The 18,983-nt window shown below is 39.5% G+C and overlaps 2 protein-coding genes across 2 annotated transcripts in view; one reads left to right on the forward strand and one right to left on the reverse strand.

The window, feature by feature from the left end:
• TUBGCP6 (tubulin gamma complex associated protein 6) overlaps positions 1-3,672 on the forward strand; it is a 28,846-nt gene extending 25,174 nt beyond the window's left edge. The window contains 2 exon segments of the mRNA XM_042466727.1: positions 1,797-1,996; positions 3,225-3,672. Of these exon segments, the coding sequence (XP_042322661.1) occupies positions 1,797-1,996; positions 3,225-3,316 (292 nt within the window). The 3' untranslated portion in view covers positions 3,317-3,672.
• A 5,690-nt stretch (positions 3,673-9,362) lies between these two features.
• LOC121931645 (angiopoietin-related protein 5-like) lies at positions 9,363-18,723 on the reverse strand. The gene is made up of 7 exons (XM_042469619.1): positions 18,614-18,723; positions 17,101-17,180; positions 15,920-15,944; positions 14,087-14,178; positions 13,264-13,396; positions 11,158-11,343; positions 9,363-9,655 (listed from the first exon to the last, which is right to left on the reverse strand). The coding sequence occupies exons 2-7, from the start codon at positions 17,170-17,172 to the stop codon at positions 9,363-9,365; spliced, it is 801 nt and encodes a 266-aa protein (XP_042325553.1). The 5' UTR covers positions 17,173-17,180; positions 18,614-18,723.
• Between the last annotated feature and the right edge of the window lie 260 nt (positions 18,724-18,983).

Raw genomic sequence — 18,983 nt, forward strand, 5'->3', positions numbered from 1 at the left:
TGTCACTATAAGTCGACAGGTGACTTGAAGGCACATGCACACATACATATCAGATATTAGCCAGAGACAAGTCAAGGGTGCAGTGTGAGAATTGGAAAGTAGTCTTGTAATTCTTAATTTAAAACAGTTTTCTTGGAAACAGTTCATTTAAAAAAAATACTGTGTGCATATATTCTGATGCCCACGCTTTGGCTTTTATAATTTGGTTATCAAATCAAATCTAATTTAATATTTAATTTTCAACCACCTGCATGGGTAATGTTGTAGGGAGCAAAGAGAAATGGGAATCGATGGGGGAGATATTTCTGTATTGTCTTTCAGCAAACTAGGGCTCTCGAGGTGATGGACAAATAAAAACCAGTCAATACAAAGACACTTTTTAAAAAAAAAACATTAAAATGCTCTTTAAAAACTTTTAAGAGCAGCTTAAAAACAACCTAAGAATTCAGTTTTGAAACAGTTAAAACAGCAATTTCAAACATTGAATTCCATGTGGAACAGCACTGATTTGGCTGTCACTGGAAGATTAAAAAGATGAAGCCAACCTAACTTTCTTGGGTAGAAAATACCACAGTCAAGGCAGTTCTACAGAGAAAGCCCTGTTTCATGTACACATCAACATAACTTCACGAGGTGTTTGGTCACACAGTAGGGCTTCCTCGGACTATCTCAAATTTCTGGCAGGCCCATATGGGATGAAGTTTCAGATATCTTGGCCCAAATCATTTAGGGCTATGAAAGTTAACACCATAATAAGCATCAGTACTGAAGGAGTGGAACAGATGAAAAAACTGAAATGAGGAGAAAGAAGAAATTTATCCTAAAATATGTTGAATAAGTTGGCCCTACTAAGCAAATTTGGGGAATGTATAGTCCTCCATCCAGATTTTCTTGGACTATAACTCTCATCATCCCTCAACTCTATTTATGCCTTGGCATGATGGGCCACACAATGTCATAGAATGAGGAAGACCACATCTTCCATAGCTCTGTGTAAAGCATGGTCTGGAAACCATGCCCTATGAGGAACGACTTAGGGAGCTGGGGATGTTTAGCCTGGAGAAAAGAAGGTTAAGAGGTGATATGATAGCCCTGTTTAAATATTTGAAAGGATGTCATATTGAGGAGGAAGCAAGCTTGTTTTCTGCTGCTCCAGAGAACAGGACCCGGAACAATGGATGCAAGCTACAGGAAAAGAGATTCCACCTGAACATTAGGAGGAACTTCCGGACAGTAAGGGCTGTTCGACAGTGGAATGCACTCCCTCGGAGGGTGATAGAGTCTCCTTCCTTGGAGGTCTTTAAACAGAGGCTAGATGGCCATCTGTCAGGGATGCTTTGATTTGGATTTCCTGCATGGCAGGGGGTTGGACTGGATGGCCCTAGTGGTCTCTTCCAACTCTATGATTCTATGATTCTATGATTCTGTTAAACTGGTTGAAACCTTAGTAAATAAATGTGTGTGGAAGGTAGCACAAGATGTGCTAGCTGTATCTGATTCTCTCAAGCATTTCCCAGAGTAATAGGCCTACAGGATAGTTGGCTTTCTGCATGACAATAAAAGACACAAAGCACAACTCTTCAAAACATTATTGGTGGCTCTTTATAGCATGATGCCATGACTTTCCAGAATTTTTCCAAGCTAATTCCTTGATCAAATGCCAGAAGTGTCAATAGATGAGACAAGTTCTACAACTTTGGGGATGGGAAAGAACACGGTTTTAAACATTTACTGCCCTGGAATATGAATTTTAGCTTCACTTGTCAATTGATAATCTCTCTCTCTCTTTTTGACAGGGGATTGCTGACTGAAAAAGCAACTCCTGTGATGAACATAATTCACAGCATCTTCAGCCTCATTTTAAAGTTTCGTAGCCAGTTAATCTCTCAGTCGTGGAGTTTTGATACTGGCAAGCAAATGGCCATTCATCCCAATTTTGGCTTAATGCAGCAGTCCTATAACACATTCAAATATTACTCTCACTTCTTATTCAACGGTAAGACCTGAGTTGATGGAGAACAAGTTAGGTGGAGGAAAAAAACCATAGTTTGCATACTATAGCAAAGACATTTTTAATGCTAAATGTATGTTTACAGCAAAGACATTTTAATTACTGCTAAATGTATGTTTATGGACTACTTAGCACAAATCATCATGATGATCTTCTTTTCTATCTATAGCCTTGAGAAGGTCAGATCAGGCATGAGCCTGATGTTTGCATCTGTATGTACTTCTTGTGATAAAACCATGACTTAGAATTCCACCTGAATTGGGCAGCTGTATTAAGCAGTTCTTCTTAAGCTATCAAACATGGAGTACCACTAGGGACCATTACCATATTTGTGCTCATTGGCTACAACTCTTCCTTTTTTTCCCCTGGAAGCTCTCCAGGATCCAACTTTGAGGTTGATAGCTCATGGATTGACATTAATCCATTGACCCTCACTTTGAGAAACACTGGTGTAAAGCTTGTGTGATCTTCATTGGCAAGAGTATATCTCAGGAAATAAATTCTCTTATCTCTTTAAGAACATAAAAGTGAGAATAGGAAGCTGCCTTATATCAGGTTAGATTAATTGCCTATCCAGCTGAATACTGGGGTCTTGGACTGACAGTCTCTATCTGGGGTCCTAAGCAAACATTTTCACAAAACCAGCTACCAGATCCCATTTTTGATGCAATACCAAGGACTGAAGCTGCCATCATATGCAGCATTACTTGTGATCTACCAGTGAATAACACATCTTTCTTATAAAGTTCAATTTTTATCCATTCATTTTACTTAGAGCTCCATCCCACTATGTCTAGTAAACATATGGTTTTTTTGTTCCATATGTCTTCTGTAGGCTAAGCTGTAGCCCCACTTTGTTGAATGAAGCATTTCTTGAAGCACATATCAAGTGACATAACATCTGTCCAACACATACACATTTAGTTGCCAAAAACACTGTAGAAGTGCAAAATTCTAGATGGGCTTAGCTAAAATAGAATGAAATCATGCTGAAACAAATAAAGCCAATTCAGCAGTTAATTTCACTTCAGCTAGCATGCATATTTTCTGATATCACCCTGAAACATCCACTTTGCTTTTCCAGAAAGAGTGTTTGAACAGGCTGAATTGTATACATTTTGTATTTCAGAATATGTATTATTTTGAACAAACTGAGAGTTTGTGTAATTGCTGAATTTATTGTTCTAAACTTTCTTTTTTATTCTCCCCACAGTAGTAACTAAGCTTGTAAACAGAGGATACCAGCCTCATTTGGAAGATTTCCTGTTACGAATCAACTTTAATAACTACTATAAAGATAACTGAATTTGTGTAATACAAGACAAATGATAGAACAGAGACTCAGAATCAGCAGTTTACAGTTTTGTTTTGCTATTTAATGGACTTGGTCTGTTGAAAAATCCCATGATGCTTCTAAGACAGGAAGCTTTTCCTTTAAAGGCACTGTCAAAGAATGGGATAGGATCCATAGAAAATACCATTAACATCTAGGAAGATGCTTCATCTTTTTTCATAGCATGGCAGACGTTCTTACTGTCCTTTTTGGTGCAAGAAAGCATGCCCATACAGCAGTGTCTGCATCAATGTAAATTTGTTAATGTGTAAATTGTGAGGGGGAAAAACACCTTGTAAATGTGCGAGTAATAAACAGTAAAGTAAAACCATGTGTGTGACTGTGTTATGTGCTTTCAAATCACCTGCCAAATTATGCTGGACCATGTATTTCATAGGGGTTTCTTAGCCAAGGAATACTCAGAGGTGATTCCTTCCTCTGAAATGTAGCAAAGCACTTGGTATTTGTGGACAGTCTCACATCCAAGTACTAACCAGGGCTGACCCTGCTTAGCTTCCAAGATCAGATGAGATCTAGTGTCTTTATACTGTACTACTTTGTAATTAACATGAAAGTGTCCAAGGTAAATCCAACATGAATTGGATTTAGGGACTATGGGAAAGAGGTGGGAACTGAGAGGCATACATAGGCTGTGATGCTAGACGACACAGTATACCATTGTGGTTCCATAGGCAGAGCTATGCTTAACTGGACCATTGACTATTCCCTGGAACTACCATAGAGTTACTAAATCACCCATGGCTATTCATGGTATGTGTCTGGATGTGACCCCATAGCTAGATGTGAAGTAATTACATTATCCACTGAACTCTGCTGAGGTCCTCTGGTGGTCTCAGTAACTAATGTAATCATTTTGTTGTTTCTACGATTCTCCCCCAGCGGCATGAATAGCCATGAGTAGAGGGGCTTCAGCAGGTTTACAGGATGTCCAGGAGATGTTTTGGTTGTTGCACTGGAAGGAAAGGAATATCAGTCTCCACAGCAACCAAAAACAGACATGGAAGCATAAGTTAACCGTATGCCTGCATATGCCACTGACAGGATGCCAGCCATAAATCTTGGATCCAATTTTGTAGTTGCTTATCACTATCATTCTTTATAGCTTTAATCATGCCTTTCTCAGTGGGCACTACAATACGCACAGACATCTCCATCTGTCCTTGATTACTTTTTAAACGAAGCAACTAGATGAAAGAGTGTGCTGCCTAATTACTGTTTCCCTAAAATACTTATGGGCTTCAAATGTAAAAACAAGAAAGGTGTGGGTTTTTTTTGGGGGGGGGGAGATGAACCTAGGAAGGTGTATCTTGATGGGAATAAACTTGGACAAGGGAAAGAGTATATGTATGTGGGTAGGTGGTGATGCTGGTTGAGAAAGAGCATGCTTATGTGTGCTTGGGTGGTGACCTTGGCATAGTGGGAGACTGCATGTAGGCAATACGTTGGCAGATTGGCTGTCAAATTACTTGTCTCTGAGTCTTATCAGTTAGTTGCCTTTTGTGAAATGGGGAGATCTGTTTTGCTGTGTATCTGGTTTGGCATTTGCGGTTGGGAATCATACCCAACCTATTTTTTGAGTTTATTTTCTTAGGTGGATTACCTGATTTGTGACAGATCATACCCTGAGACTAGCCATACGTTTCTCAAATTTCCAAATGCGCCTATGGGTTCAGCAGAAAGCTTGGCATTTTGGTTTGAGTCTTTCATGTTTAGCCAGTGATCTGAATATTCCCAGGGCCATTCATAACTGTTCTTTATCAGGACCCGCTTCTCTGCAAATGTACAGATTGCTGCAAGAAAATCTGAATTCTGTAAACTTGCACTTCTGTTTCTTATCACTGCTTTTTGCCTCAGTTACGGTACAGTGTACTCCACATTACTAGAAGCATTATTGAGAAACACTTAAGATTATGAAATCCAAATATTACATAAACAGTGTAAGATATGGTGTTACCTTTGTCCTGATCAGATTACTGAACTGTTGTTTTTCCAAGCACTAAAGAACCAAAATCCCTTTCAACTGGGCTGGCTATGTTTTGGCATGAAAGAAAAACAACACAAATAATGATTATCCTTGATAAAGTGTTACCCCCATTTTTTTGAACAAAGGGAAACACTTGGAAAGCCAAAAGAACAGGTTTTATGAATAGGTTCGCCTGAGATATGTCACTTTCCATGTAGAAATTGTGGTGAGGTACAGCTAGGCAGTTCCTTGCTCCCATGTTCAAGAAAGCACAAGTAATGTCTTCCAGTATACATGTACAGCTTGAGTGGAATGTCAGTTCTGAATTCACTAAATGATTCTGAGTAGAAGAACCATAACTCAATAGTAAAGGAAATGTTCTGGAGTCAGGTGATCCTGGGTCTAAGCTCCATGCATTTCCAGATTGTTGTGTGCCTTCAAGTCATTTCTGACTTCTGATGACCCTATCATGACGTTTTCTTGGGGAAATTGGTCAGAAGGCATTTGCCTTTGCCTTCCTCTGAGACTGAGAGAGTGTGATTTGCCCAAGGTCAACCAATGGGTGTCCATGGTATTTGAACCCAGGTCTGCCAGTGTCTTGGGCCCGGTACAAACAGGCAGGAAGCACTGCAAGCGGGCCAAAACTAGGATTCAGGAGCATGCAGCAACCACATGCCCCCGAACTCTAGTGCATGACGGTGGCGGCATCATGGCGGCCTCCAGTCCACACAGGGGGCATCGTGATGGTGCAGCATTCGCACGTCGCAGACAGGAAGTGACATCATGGCGGCGCCCTTTCCTGTTTGTGCCACTGCAAAAAAGAAGCTCTAATCAACTTCTTTTTGGCAGTGCATTGGTGCCGTGCGGTGCGGTTGCTATGGCACTGACGAGGGGGAAAGACATGTGGCATGGAGCCGCCCATCTGTCAAGCCCCTTAGTCCACCATTAAAACCACTATACCATGCTGGCTTTCATTTCCAGATAGGACAGTGAAATAGTTCTGTCTGAAACGCTGGAGAACCAACAATAGTGGGTGAGATGGTCTGCTGGTCTGACTTCAGTGTAGTCCGATATGGAGTCCTGTGGTACTGTTCTAGATAAAAGACGGCATGTTGTCTCTATGCCTCTAGGAAAAGATGTATTTTTTTTTCTTTTTCTTTTTTTGCTAGACTCTTATATTACCTTTTACTTGTCATAAATTTACATATACTTAGCTAAGTATCAGAGGTGCTAAGAAAGCCTGTTAGTGAATTGCAAAGATGCATATCAGGGCATCACATAATAGTGTCACTTTGCTGATTCTGACATATAGTAAATGTAACAGCGACCCTCTGTTGTATACAGATGCTACGAAACTGACCAGATCTAATTCCTGCATAGGTAAGTCCACTTACAAAGATGTAACTCCCACACAGGAGTCCAGCCTATGAAACAATTTAGATATGTCTAGTAATTGAATTCTTATATTCTCAAGATTGTTGAAGGCTGGGACAGTCGCTTTTTCTGTCTGATCACTCCATGCAGAGTTGTGAATGTAAAGGAGCAGAGTATTGTATGCTGCTCTAGGAAAGTGTAAATGGTCACTGGCATTCTATTGCAGTTACAGATCTGTCAACTAGAGTTATGGATCTGTAACTGCTCCAAATTCACTAATATTACATAGTCACGGTCATGGCACTTTTGTCACAATCATAAATGCCTTCCCAAACCTACTTTAACAGGCAGCAGCTGCTCCAAGAGATGGAGGTCTGTGCTGTTAATTGGGGGTCAGGAGAATAGCATTTCTATCCACCTCTCACTGGCAAACTAGGCTGTGACTATAAAAAGCAGGACCCCATTGCAATTCCGTATTGCAGCCTTGTTCACTGGTAGGTGGGGGGGGGGAAATGTCATCATCCTATGTGACAGTTACCAGAACTGACTTGCACCGCCCAGAATGACTACTGTCCAACGAAACTTACCAGGGCAGGGTGGGGGAGACGTTAGTTGGGCATTTATAACTATGTAGGCAATGTAGAATATGAACCCATCAGTTCCAGCCTTGAGCAATGGTCTATGATGATGGGCACTGAAATACTTACTTGGATCTGAGACATTAGTAAAAATAATACAACAGAATGCTTTGTTTAGGATCTAATTGATGCCAGTCAGGTTATTTTCTAGAGGCATTTATTCAGCTGGTGGTGTGGGTCAACTGGAGAAAAATTCACCATCTCTTCTGTAAGTGTCCCGTGAGGTTATAATAAATAATAATAATGAAACTTATTTATATACCGCTTTTCCTCCAGATCAAAGTGGTTTACATACAGGTTCTTCATTTGCTTTGGTTTTCTTTTGGAGAGAGATGGCTATATATATATATATATATACACACACACTCCTTCATCTTTCTTACCTGATTTTCTCACATGATGGCATTCTGGTCAATCCCCACTTGCATGTGAAAATGCTGGGGAAAGGGCTGCCAGGCCCTGGACTGTTCATCCCAATTTAGGAAATAATTTCAGAGAAAAATTAGCTGAACCATTGATGGCATGTTTCTCAATATATCTTAGAATCATAGAATCATAGAATCGTAGAGTTGGAAGAGACCACTAGGGCCATCCAGTCCAACCCCCTGCCATGCAGGAAATCCAAATCAAAGCATCCCTGACAGATGGCCATCCAGCCTCTGTTTAAAGACCTCCAAGGAAGGAGACTCTATCACCCTCCGAGGGAGTGCATTCCATTGTCGAACAGCCCTTACTGTCAGGAAGTTCCTCCTAATGTTCAGGTGGAATTTCTTTTCCTGTAGCTTGCATCCATTGTTCCAGGTCCTGTTCTCTGGAGCAGCAGAAAACAAGCTTGCTCCCTCTTCAATATGACATCCTTTCAAATATTTAAACAGGGCTATCATATCACCTCTTAACCTTCTTTTCTCCAGGCTAAACATCCCCAGCTCCCTAAGTCGTTCCTCATAGGGCATGGTTTCCAGACCCTTCACCATTTTTGTCGCCCTCCTTTGGGCACGCTCCAGTTTCTCAATGTCCTTTCTGAATTGTGGTGCCCAGAACTGGACACAATATTCTAGGTGGGGCCTGACCAGAGCAGAATACAGTGGCACTATTACTTCTCTTGATCTAGACACTATACTTCTATTGATGCAGCCTAAAATAGCATTGACCTTTTTAGCTGCCGCATCACACTGTTCACTCATGTTCAACTTGTGGTCTACTTGGACTCCTAGATCCCTTTCACACGTAGTTTCATTTAGCCAGGTGTCACCCATCCTATATCTGTGCATTTTATTTTTCCGCCCTAAGTGCAATACCTTACATTTCTCCGTGTTGAATTTCATTTTGTTAGCTTTGGCCCAGCTTTCTAGTCTATTCAGGTCATTTTGAATCTTGATCCTGTCCTCTGGGGTATTAGCTATTCCCCCTAATTTGGTGTCATCTGCAAATTTGATAAGTATGCTCCCAATTCTGTCATCCAGGTCATTGATAAAGATGTTGAATAGCACTGGGCCCAGGACAGATCCCTGTGGGACCCCACTGGTCACTTCTGTCCCCTCTCTTTCATTTCAGCTCTTGCCCTTCTTTCTTTCCCTCTAACTCTCTTTTCTTGGTTGGGCTTGCTGTATTATGAGACAGTGTGTCATTAGTTACAATATTATGTACGCAATTGCAAATACATATAAAATTGTGACTACCCTCATGCCTTTTTTCAGAAATTGACAAGAAAAGCTGAGGAAAGAAACATGTGAGTGTAATTTGTGTTGAAAAGCAGGAAATATTCAGTAAACAATTAAAATCTAGAAACCTCATTTGCTTTATCAGCTCAGTTCAGTTTTTAATATCAATTATAAGTTGAATTATATACTGCACTTATAGCAATTTGTTGGAGAACATTAAATTTCCTTTCTAGACTTACTGTGCTTCATTTAATGTTTACTGACATGTGGTGTGTCCTTTGTCCTTCAGATTCATGATACTTCAGAAATATAAAAGGATAATAAACTACCTTTCCAAATACTGGGCTAAAGACACTCCATTTTAATAGCATTTCACCTTGAGCTCAGTAAACAATAATGAATGGAAGCTACTCCATGTTTCCCAGTACACGGCAGATGACCAGCCTTCACAGTCAGTTTGGTTGTGCCAAATCCCATTGAGATCCACCAGGCCACAGTTACTGAACCACCCTGCAGAATGTTGGTTCTCTGCACAACTATTGAATGCAATGTCTCCTATAAAGCACGGGTGACAGTCATCATTATCATTGTTATGTGTACTGAATGGACGGCCATCTTGTGTCCCTGAATATTGGTTTCCTCGAAATGCGTCTCCTAAACCAAGAAAAGGACAAAGAATTTGAGACTTTTGGCATCACCTGTGTCAGAACATGGAGCAAGAAACCAAATCATTTGGCACCAAAGACTTGGCTTCATAGTATCACCTAATGCACAGGCAGGCAGGCTTTCTTTCAATCAAAGGCCACATTTTCAGAGGCAATATTGTCAGTCAGGGGCACTCTTTCCAACTTAGCAGGCTTGGAGAGTTATGTATGTTTAGTTATATATGTATTGTATTTTAATCTATGTTGTGCCCTGCCTCAAACCTTGAGGAGAGGCGGGTAAGAAATAAATGTTGTTGTTATTGTTGTTGCTATGAACTGATCAACTGCAGAGGGCATTTGAAATTGGGCCAAGGTCCACATGAATTCAGGTGGAGAGCCACTGACAGTCCCTGGTCCAGTGCTTCTGTTCTATACAGACCTTGAAATGATATGTTTGGATTATAAATCCCAGAATCACTCAGCCAGCATCCCTACTGGTCATTCTGGTTTGGGAATTTTGGGAACTATAGCCCGCAAGTTACCATACTCAAAGTCTAGTCTACAAGTACAGTGTCTGTCATTAACATGGATTGCTTGCCATCTAGAGATTCATCAGTTGACCCAAATTTACCCTTTGCCCACCTTTGCCTTCCTTGATCTGGATTTGATTTTAAGAGATGCTGGTAAACTAGTATCTCAAGCAAGAGGAAAGTGGATAATCAACCTGGGGGTTGTTTTAAGAGTATTTTTTCCACAAATGCAAAGACAATGAAGCTACATAGATCCAAATGAAATAAAATGGTGCGCCAACATCCTTCTTTATCTTTATACATTTTGAATGTCTGGAAACATGTTTTATTTTGTTTGTTTGTTTTTGTTTTAAAAAAGAACTGCACACTACCAAAAATAGGTCATTATTCTTGTGGCAATAACACATTTATGGGGTCAAACTGTGTTAAAACACACAAACTTGGTAGGCTGACTAGAGTAGACTCAAGAGTTAACTGCTGAATGATACATAGAGCATTCCCATTCAATCAATGGGTTGACTCTCATTAGATCATACTATATTATCAGTATCTGTATTACTGTAATTTCATTTAAAATTTAAATTAATAACAGAATCAGAGCTCACCTTTAAAAAAAAGTGTTTTAACCTTGACACTGGGAAGGACTTTATTCTATGCAGGCATGCCCATGCTATGAGATGGGAAGATGTCTTCTCTTGGTTGTACCACCCTCACTGCCACATCTAGTGGGGGCATGAGGGAAGGCCTTCTTAGTGGCTGCTTTTAAACTATAGAGATGTTAGACTGCTGCCCCTTGCTGTCTTCTGTCAGCAGCAAATACATTATTATTATTATTATTATATTATTATTATTATTATTATTATTATTATTATTATTATTATTTAATGAAAGAAAGGGCTTTTTTGTATTGCAATGTCTCTCCCCCCCCCTTCCTTCTCTATTTTTTAATGGATGTGTTTTAAAGTTCTGAGGAAACTCTTACCTGTATTTCCTCTGTAGCTTCCCAAATGAAGGCTATAACGTGCTGCCTCACTGGCAATTCTGAAGCGGTCATAGAGGGCATAACCTTTTTGATTTTGGCAGTTGATCATGTCCACTCGGAGCTCACATTTTTTGCCTGGCTGGTTGGTCAGCTCATGCATGTAGTCAAGTCCCAGCCAGTGTTCATCTGGGGAGAAAACACTCTCTTGAATACATAGAAAAGATATATGTCTACAGTTTACAGAGTGTTCAGCTTTATGCTGAAGATCCAGTCTCTGGCATTTATAACTAAAAATATATAATAGGTTAGTCCTTTGCCTGAATCTCTGTGAACTGTTCTCTTCAAGAGTCTGGACTTCAGATTCCCGGGATTTTCAAAAAGGTGATTATACTGGTGTGCCTGACATGAACAGAATTTATGTTGTGTCATTTCCATTTTCCTTTTTGTCCAATTTTCTGCCTATTTTCTTCGGTTCTGTTTCTTTGTGGTATATGGGAACACTATTGATGGAGTTGGGGATGAAAAATCACTTGATTTTTTTTTAAAATATGGATTGAGCCTGGAGAATTTGAGGAGCTTTGGTAGGGCTTCAAGGGCCACCTACAATGGCCACATGAAATCTCTGTAGTTTTCCCATCCTTGAGGTTCATTGTCGGGAATTACAGTACCAGCAGCCTGTAATTCATACTTAAATCTCCTTTTGACCATCTCCAAATCTTTTAAGCAGCAGTTTATGTTCCTCTTTCCTGTCCCTACCCTTGCAAAACTTACACATTTTACTTTTGGGAAAGACCCAAAGCTGATAAGATGCTATATGCTAGCTAGCTCCAAGGTTTTCTGTGGAATTCCTGATGACAGACTGGACATAAGCATTGTAACCTGTTGTCACTGCTGCTGCTGCTGCTGCTGCTGCGTGCCTTTAAACCATTTCCCATTTAGGATTATCTTAAACCTATCACGGGATTTTCTTGGCAAGATGTGTTGGCTATTATCTTGTTCTGAGGCTGGGAGAGTGTAACTTGCCCTAGATCAACCAGTGGGTTTCCATGACTGAGAACTGGCATTTAAACCCTGGTCTCCCAGAGTCCTAGTTCTGATCCATGCTGGCTCTCTGAAGGCACATTCTCTCCCTCTCTCTTTGTGTGTGTGTTTGTGCCTTCAAAGTCACCTGTCAACCTACAGCAAACTCATTAATTTAATCAGGATTTCTTTCCCAAGGAATACTCAGAGGTGATTTGCCATTGTCTTCCTCTGAAATATAGCCTACAGTACATGGTATTCCCTGACAGTTTCCCATCTAAGAACTAACCAGACCTGAACCCGCTTCCCAGATCTGAAAGGTTGTGTGTGAAAGGGGGAGAATATCTAAATGAACTGTAAGTGGTGGGATTTGTTGTTGTTAAATTCGCATTTGGAATAACTATCCACATTAGAGAACATTCACCTCAGAGAATAACTATTCACCTTAGAGGACATATAAGGACCAGTATCAAATACAGTACAGTACAGCTTTTTTCAAAACCAGTAACATTTACAAACTCTTTTAATAGTGCAATTTAAAAGTTCCAGTACAGCCTTCACTGTTACCCACCACTATGTCTTAGTTTGCCCATGTTTATCACATTCATCATAATTTGTATAAGACCTGCCTCTCCCTTTCCAAATCTGGCCATGTTTTCAGTAAGTTGGCCAGTTTTTGGCTCTAGTTTATGACCCATCCATGACCCCTCCTAATATTTTTCAAGGATCTTAGGGTTATCTTTTCTTTTGTTTTGTTTTTATTAAGCATTATATATTCTAAAAACCACATATTGGCTGCTATGCATTGCCACTGGGCTGTCCTGTCATCTTATACTTAACTACGTATAAACTTTTATAAAACTTCCCTTTCTTCATACATTTATAGATTAGGAACAAATACTGTACATTTGAAATGAAGAGAAGCACTTGTTTTCCTGGTGTGATATTCTCAGGAAATGAATGCAAAGAGGTACTACAAAAGAATCCATTTTTTAAAATACGGCATAATTTGATAGCAAAAGTAATAGGCACCTAGTTTGGATCTACCCAGTATGTGTGTAATAATAGAAGATGTTTTTTACTTACACCTAACATCTCCAAATCCTCCTTGGTAATCAGTCCATGGTTTATAAAAATCCACAGGGTTACCATCGGCACCTTTCCCATTGCGTCGCTGAATGACAGTCCATCCTCCATCTGCTCGGTTCTCACAGAATGCCTATAAATGCCATCATATTGTTATTTCAGTTTTTCTATATCATTCTGGAATTAACAGGAATGTTGTTGTTGTTGTTGTTGTTATGTGTCTTCAAGTTATTTCTGATTTATGGGGCCAAAACACACTGCAGAAATAATCCAGTTTGACACTGCTTTAACTGCCCTGGCTCAATGCAAAGGAATTCTGGGAACTGTAATTTTATGAAACATTTAGCCTTCTCTATCAGAGAGCTTTGGTGCCACCACAAACTCTCATTCCCAGGATTCCCTAGCATTGAGCCAGGGCAGTTAAAGTGGTGTCAAAATGGATTATTTCTTCAGGACAGTTAGTGTGAACATAGTTATTCCTGCCAAAATTTTGTAGTTTCTTTGGCATCGTTTTCCTTTGCTGGTCATATCAAAATCCATTATTTTGGCTCCAATATTTGCCCTTATCTTTATATATGAAGTTGACATGTAGACGAGTATATACAGTACATCCGTACTACTTATACACAAACATTTAGGAAGACCTAAACCTGACAAGCACTCTACTCATGTAATCATGGAAAGCTCTCTCCCCAGTATACTTCCAGAGACCTTTGAATTGGGTGCCAGGAAGAGCAGTCTTCCATCTTGTATAAAAGAAAATCCAAAAAGGCACCAAATGAACGTATGTGGCTATGACTCTCATTGTGGAACTATGCCTTACCCGAAAAGGATGAGGTGCATTAAATGGTTGAATCATGTATGTTCCACTTGTGGCATACGGATTTTCGGCAATAATTTCTGTACAATCTGTTCCTTTAGTAGAAGGAAAATGTTATAGATGGTTTAGGAATACAGTGCAACAGATAACTTAATCATTTTGGGGTGGTGTTTTCCCATATCAATCAATCATACACTAGACATGGGGACATCTTTTGTTAAGCCTTTGAAAGGGGACAGGAAAGAAATATAGCTTTAGAAAAGTTACTCTTTTCTCAATGGATTCTGTGCCTTATATTCAAAAAATGCAACTTTTCCAAACTCTCTTCCTTACTAGATTAGGACTTTTCTTGTAGTGGAAAATAAAGTAACCATTCCCCAACTGCTGTTGTGAGCTACAGGTCAAAAGAAAGATGGTCTGACCACTGATGCATGTATAGATCAGCAGAACCACTGAAGGACCATCCACAAATGATGCACTTGCATCATGAGTTTTAATATGTCTCCCCAACTTGGCCACATTTTGCCTCAAAGTAAGTAGTTGTCAATCTTTGCTATCTCTTTCGCTGCAGGTCCAACATAATGGCCACTTGTTATAGCAATATCAAGCAACTTCTAGGGGTTGAGGGGTGCATCTTGCCCACTTTGGTCCCTGTACAGCTGTACCCCCATTCCTCTACTACAGGAATGGCCCTTTGGCCATTCTTCTACTACAGGAACAGAAAGGAACATAATAACATAAATATTATTTTATTTAAAGGTGGATTATTTTAATATGTGTACATCTTGTTTGTCCTTTTAAATTGATGTGTGTTTTAACTGATGTCTTTTTTACTGATGTTGTTGATCTGTTAATTGTTGTCGTTCCCCACCTCTATCCGTAGGGTAAAATTTATTATTATTATTGTTATTATTATTATTATTATTATTATTATTATTATTATTAGGATATATAACTAAGGCTTGTCCCTGTCATTGTGTATTAATGAACTTCTATTTAGTTATTCTCTTTTTTCAGCTGTGTCTGGCTATTCCTATTAGGTTCTGATAGAGAGCCATGCTTACCACAGTGAATCCACTGAACATCCACTGGACCATACAGAGATCACATTGAGGCATAAGTTGTCAGAACTCATGGTTGGTTCTGCCAGGATGGCATATGTTTTCTGGATTATGGACATATATTATGGAATAGTTTGGCATTTCTTTGTATATTAAACTAGACAGGCCTGATAGCTTTCTCCCAGCTTTGAGTGTCTGGTTTGTTTGGGCCTGTGCAGAATGGAATGTGTGATTTTACTTTGCAGTCTTTATGCTTCTGGCCTGGTCGTTCTTTGGTATCAGTAAGGGGGCAGGTGGAGAGATGTATAATTGTTAGAGCTAGCTGTGGGAATGCAGTTTTGCCCTCCAATTTAGGGAGAGAGATTTTAGGCTTTGGGGGTTTGCATTGGGGTGGGAGTAGCTAGTTCTAGTTTAAACCCTGACTTGGAAACTTCTTTCCTTATGTACTCAATAAAGTTCTTTTGTTTTGTTTCGTCATCAGACACTGGGGTTTGTTTGTTTTTTTGTTTTGTTTTTTGCATTGGGGGTTGAGTTCCATAGTTCTGACAAAAGTACTAAATCCAAGGAGGGATCTTGAGGGGGAAAGTAGCGAGATGAGTTACAGGAACCCAGGGGTTTGTAATTGTGGGGCCTGGAGAGGGGCCTCTCTCATGTGGCCTCATTAAGCCAGTGTGAATAAAGACTGTTACCAAGTGCAAATTAAATAGGGATATGACACAGTACTATATAAAGTTAATAATTATTAAAGGATTAGAAGTGAAAAAAAATGTTATACCTTCTGGAGGTGGAGGGGGTATTGCCTGTAGAGAAATTAACATTTATCAGTTTATTTAGGTAACTATTATCACAGCTATTAGTGATAATCAAATCATTATCTAAGCAGTTAATGAGCAACTGGAGACCATAATGCATCGTAATTTGTTTCCAGATTGCTTACATCCACAAATAATTTAGCAATCCGTAATCCCCTGACTGAGGCATGATTGGCTTAGGCGTGATGCTACCTAGGCAATGTGTAAAATAGTGTCCTCTCCAGTCACATGGACAAAAACCAAGTGTCCTGGAAGCTGAGTCTTATGTCTACAATGGTGATGCACTTGAGAGCAGCTTAGTGTGAGCTTGGCCATAGCACACACACCTCTGTAGTCTTATACTTGCCACTATATTGTAACATCTGCTGCCTGAGTACAGCTGTCTCACTGCTGAATGTTAAAGCTGGATTTGGGTCGATGGATGAGCCTGGAAAAAGTTAGTTTTATGAACAACTCCTCCTAGAGTCCTCCAACCATCATGGTCATGGACATACTGGGCAACAGATTCTGGGGGTTATCCATAAAATTAACTTCCCCCAGCTCTGGGGTGAATCAAAGTGTGCTTCATCTTTTTTCCATTCCTAGGACAACTACAGTATGGATGCCAGTATTCTTTCTGGAAGACAAAGAAAAGCAACTCCTTTTCTTGCAAATGATTGCATCCAAACTAGTCTCCCTTTGCCATGATGCTCTTTCAACAAGACAGGAAGTGTACCTCTGAATGGTTCTTCTTCCCTGGTTGATGACAGAGGTCAGAATGTACTCCTCTCTATGGGTCTCCAGTCCCCAGAGCAAAATATGTTGATTGCAAATCTTTGCAAACCCTGTAATATTTACTCTTTATTTTCTCATTTTACTTAGAACACATAAACCCCATTACCTAATTTCCTGCATGGCATGCCGAACGACAAATGATAAGACTGCCATCAAAATATTTGGTCCATATAAGTATCCTAAACTTAACAGACTTTACACTGCTTTTAATTTGGACAGCGATGGTGTATTTCTTCAACTAGCATGCATTGTTTTGTCAGAGAGCTGGGGCTGTCAAAGGCAATTCAGGCCCACCCAAATTGGTGACATGCCAATAAAGGAGGGTTTGTATTTGTCCTCCTAGTATAGGGTTGGTATATTTGTTCATTACCTTTATTCTGGATTGCTGAATGTGCAGTATTAATAGAAACACAATCCTCTTGAAGTGGAAACACCGGTTCATTCTTATAGCTGAAATGTCAAGAACAATGCAGCATAGAGATTCTCCAAACAACTGCATTCTATGGCACAATAAAACACTGAGGCAATTAATATTTGATTTTAGCAACCATCCAACAAAGTGTCAAGTAATCTAATACCATTACATTCTAGAATTCAATTGTAGATTGTGATTAGAACACAACAGGATGTCAAAACTATACAGCCCAGACCTCTTGCATACAGAGATTCTTGGCTTATCTAGTTGCAGGAAGATATGAATCTGCCTTTTACTGCTCTGCTCAGATCTTGCAAACTCAGGGCCAGGGCAGCCTTGAGTCAATCCATCTATATCGTGGTCCTCCTTTGTTACCACCTTCACCTTTCCCAGCATTATCAGGCTGTGATATTTTAAACACATCAGTGGTATAATTATTGACAGCAATTGTATTCAAAGTTTATTGTAGTTTATTAGGATAAAAAAATAATGAAATAGATTTGCCATGGGAAGTTACAGCTGAGTTTTGAGTGAGCAAGACTTACCTCCCAGCAGACTACCAGTGGTGAAAACTGACAGGATGAACTATGCCTACTATTACTCTTATCCTTTTAAATTCAGGACCCTGTGCCATATTTGGTTACTTAAAAAGAATTCTAGATTCTCATTGGTTAGGTCCCCAACTTTGTATTTTAATTTCTCCTCTCCCTCTTAACATTTGACTATCAATCCTTTCCAATATTCTTAGAATACAATACATTTTCACCCAAAAAGATTTTGCAATTTTGCTCTGTTCATGAATTCCTGTATAAACCACAAGATGATACATTTCATGCTGTTGAAATACCCAGATAACATCAAAACATTTCCTAACTTCCCGATCACTAGATTTTGTTCTAGTTCCTATTTTGTGTAACTTTACCTTTCATATTCATCATTTTCTCTTTCTAAATGCCTGGAGTTTCTTGTTTAAAAAAATAGGTTTGGCCTCTTCTAAACTCTGGTCACAGATACATGTGCTAAACTGTATCCTTGTATGCATTTTTTTAAATTATATTAATTTCTAACAACAAAGAATTTGTTACGGGGATTCATTCAGAACGCAACCTGATATCTGGTGTAGGAAACTATTTTATAGAGATGGATGTTTTCAAATTATTAAAAATATTACAGAATCATACTGGTTTCTGTATGCTTTGTTCTATAGGACAACCTTTGTTTGAGCTTATCTTTCCTGACTGTAATTCTTCAGCTTGCTTATTTTGTTTTGCTCGCTTAACAATCCTTCAACTGATTGCAGTGCAAGAGTCCTTTGATTGCAAAGAAAAATAGTCTACACAACTGAATTTTTCTAGCATACTATTATAACACTTTAGCAAAACAAAAACGAGTTTATTGAATAGCCTGAGGGCCGTTTCAATATAACACTTTAGCAAAAAGCAAAAGGTGCAGAAAACATGGTTTATACCTTGTCCAAGTAGGTCATACAATGCTTCGGAGTTAAAGAGATGGCCAGTTCTTTTATCCCAGTAGCAAAGAAGGTTAGGAGTTTGGACATCAACTCCAACTGAAAGCTTACTTTGGTTTTGCAACAAGCCACAGTTGTACTTGCACTCAGATATGTATGGTCTCTCTCACTTTTCTATTGTAGTTCTTGCTATTGCAGCCTAGCTAGTGGGTTCTTATAAAGACTCCAGCCTAGTCCCAGCTATTAGCAAACTCCTCCCTTAGCAGGTTTCCCAAATAACCAGCCACATTGTTAAATTGTACTATAGTTTCTGCCACGTTGTACAAGTGATCTTTGTAAAAAACTGGTGATCCTTGTCATAACCTGAATG

The sequence above is a fragment of the Sceloporus undulatus genome, chromosome 5 (genome assembly GCF_019175285.1).
Source record: "Sceloporus undulatus isolate JIND9_A2432 ecotype Alabama chromosome 5, SceUnd_v1.1, whole genome shotgun sequence".
Taxonomy (NCBI): domain Eukaryota; kingdom Metazoa; phylum Chordata; class Lepidosauria; order Squamata; family Phrynosomatidae; genus Sceloporus; species Sceloporus undulatus.

Bases quoted from the DNA above. Each gene is read 5' to 3' on its own strand.
- LOC121931645 (XM_042469619.1), bottom strand. From the start codon at position 17,172: ATGAACCGGTGTTTCCACTTCAAGAGGATTGTGTTTCTATTAATACTG. The intron at 14,179-15,919 runs GTATAACATTTT...CTTCTACTAAAG, and splicing joins ACCCCCTCCACCTCCAGAAG to GAACAGATTGTACAGAAATT. The intron at 9,656-11,157 runs GTAAGAGTTTCC...TTCTTGGTTTAG, and splicing joins AAGCTACAGAGGAAATACAG to GAGACGCATTTCGAGGAAAC.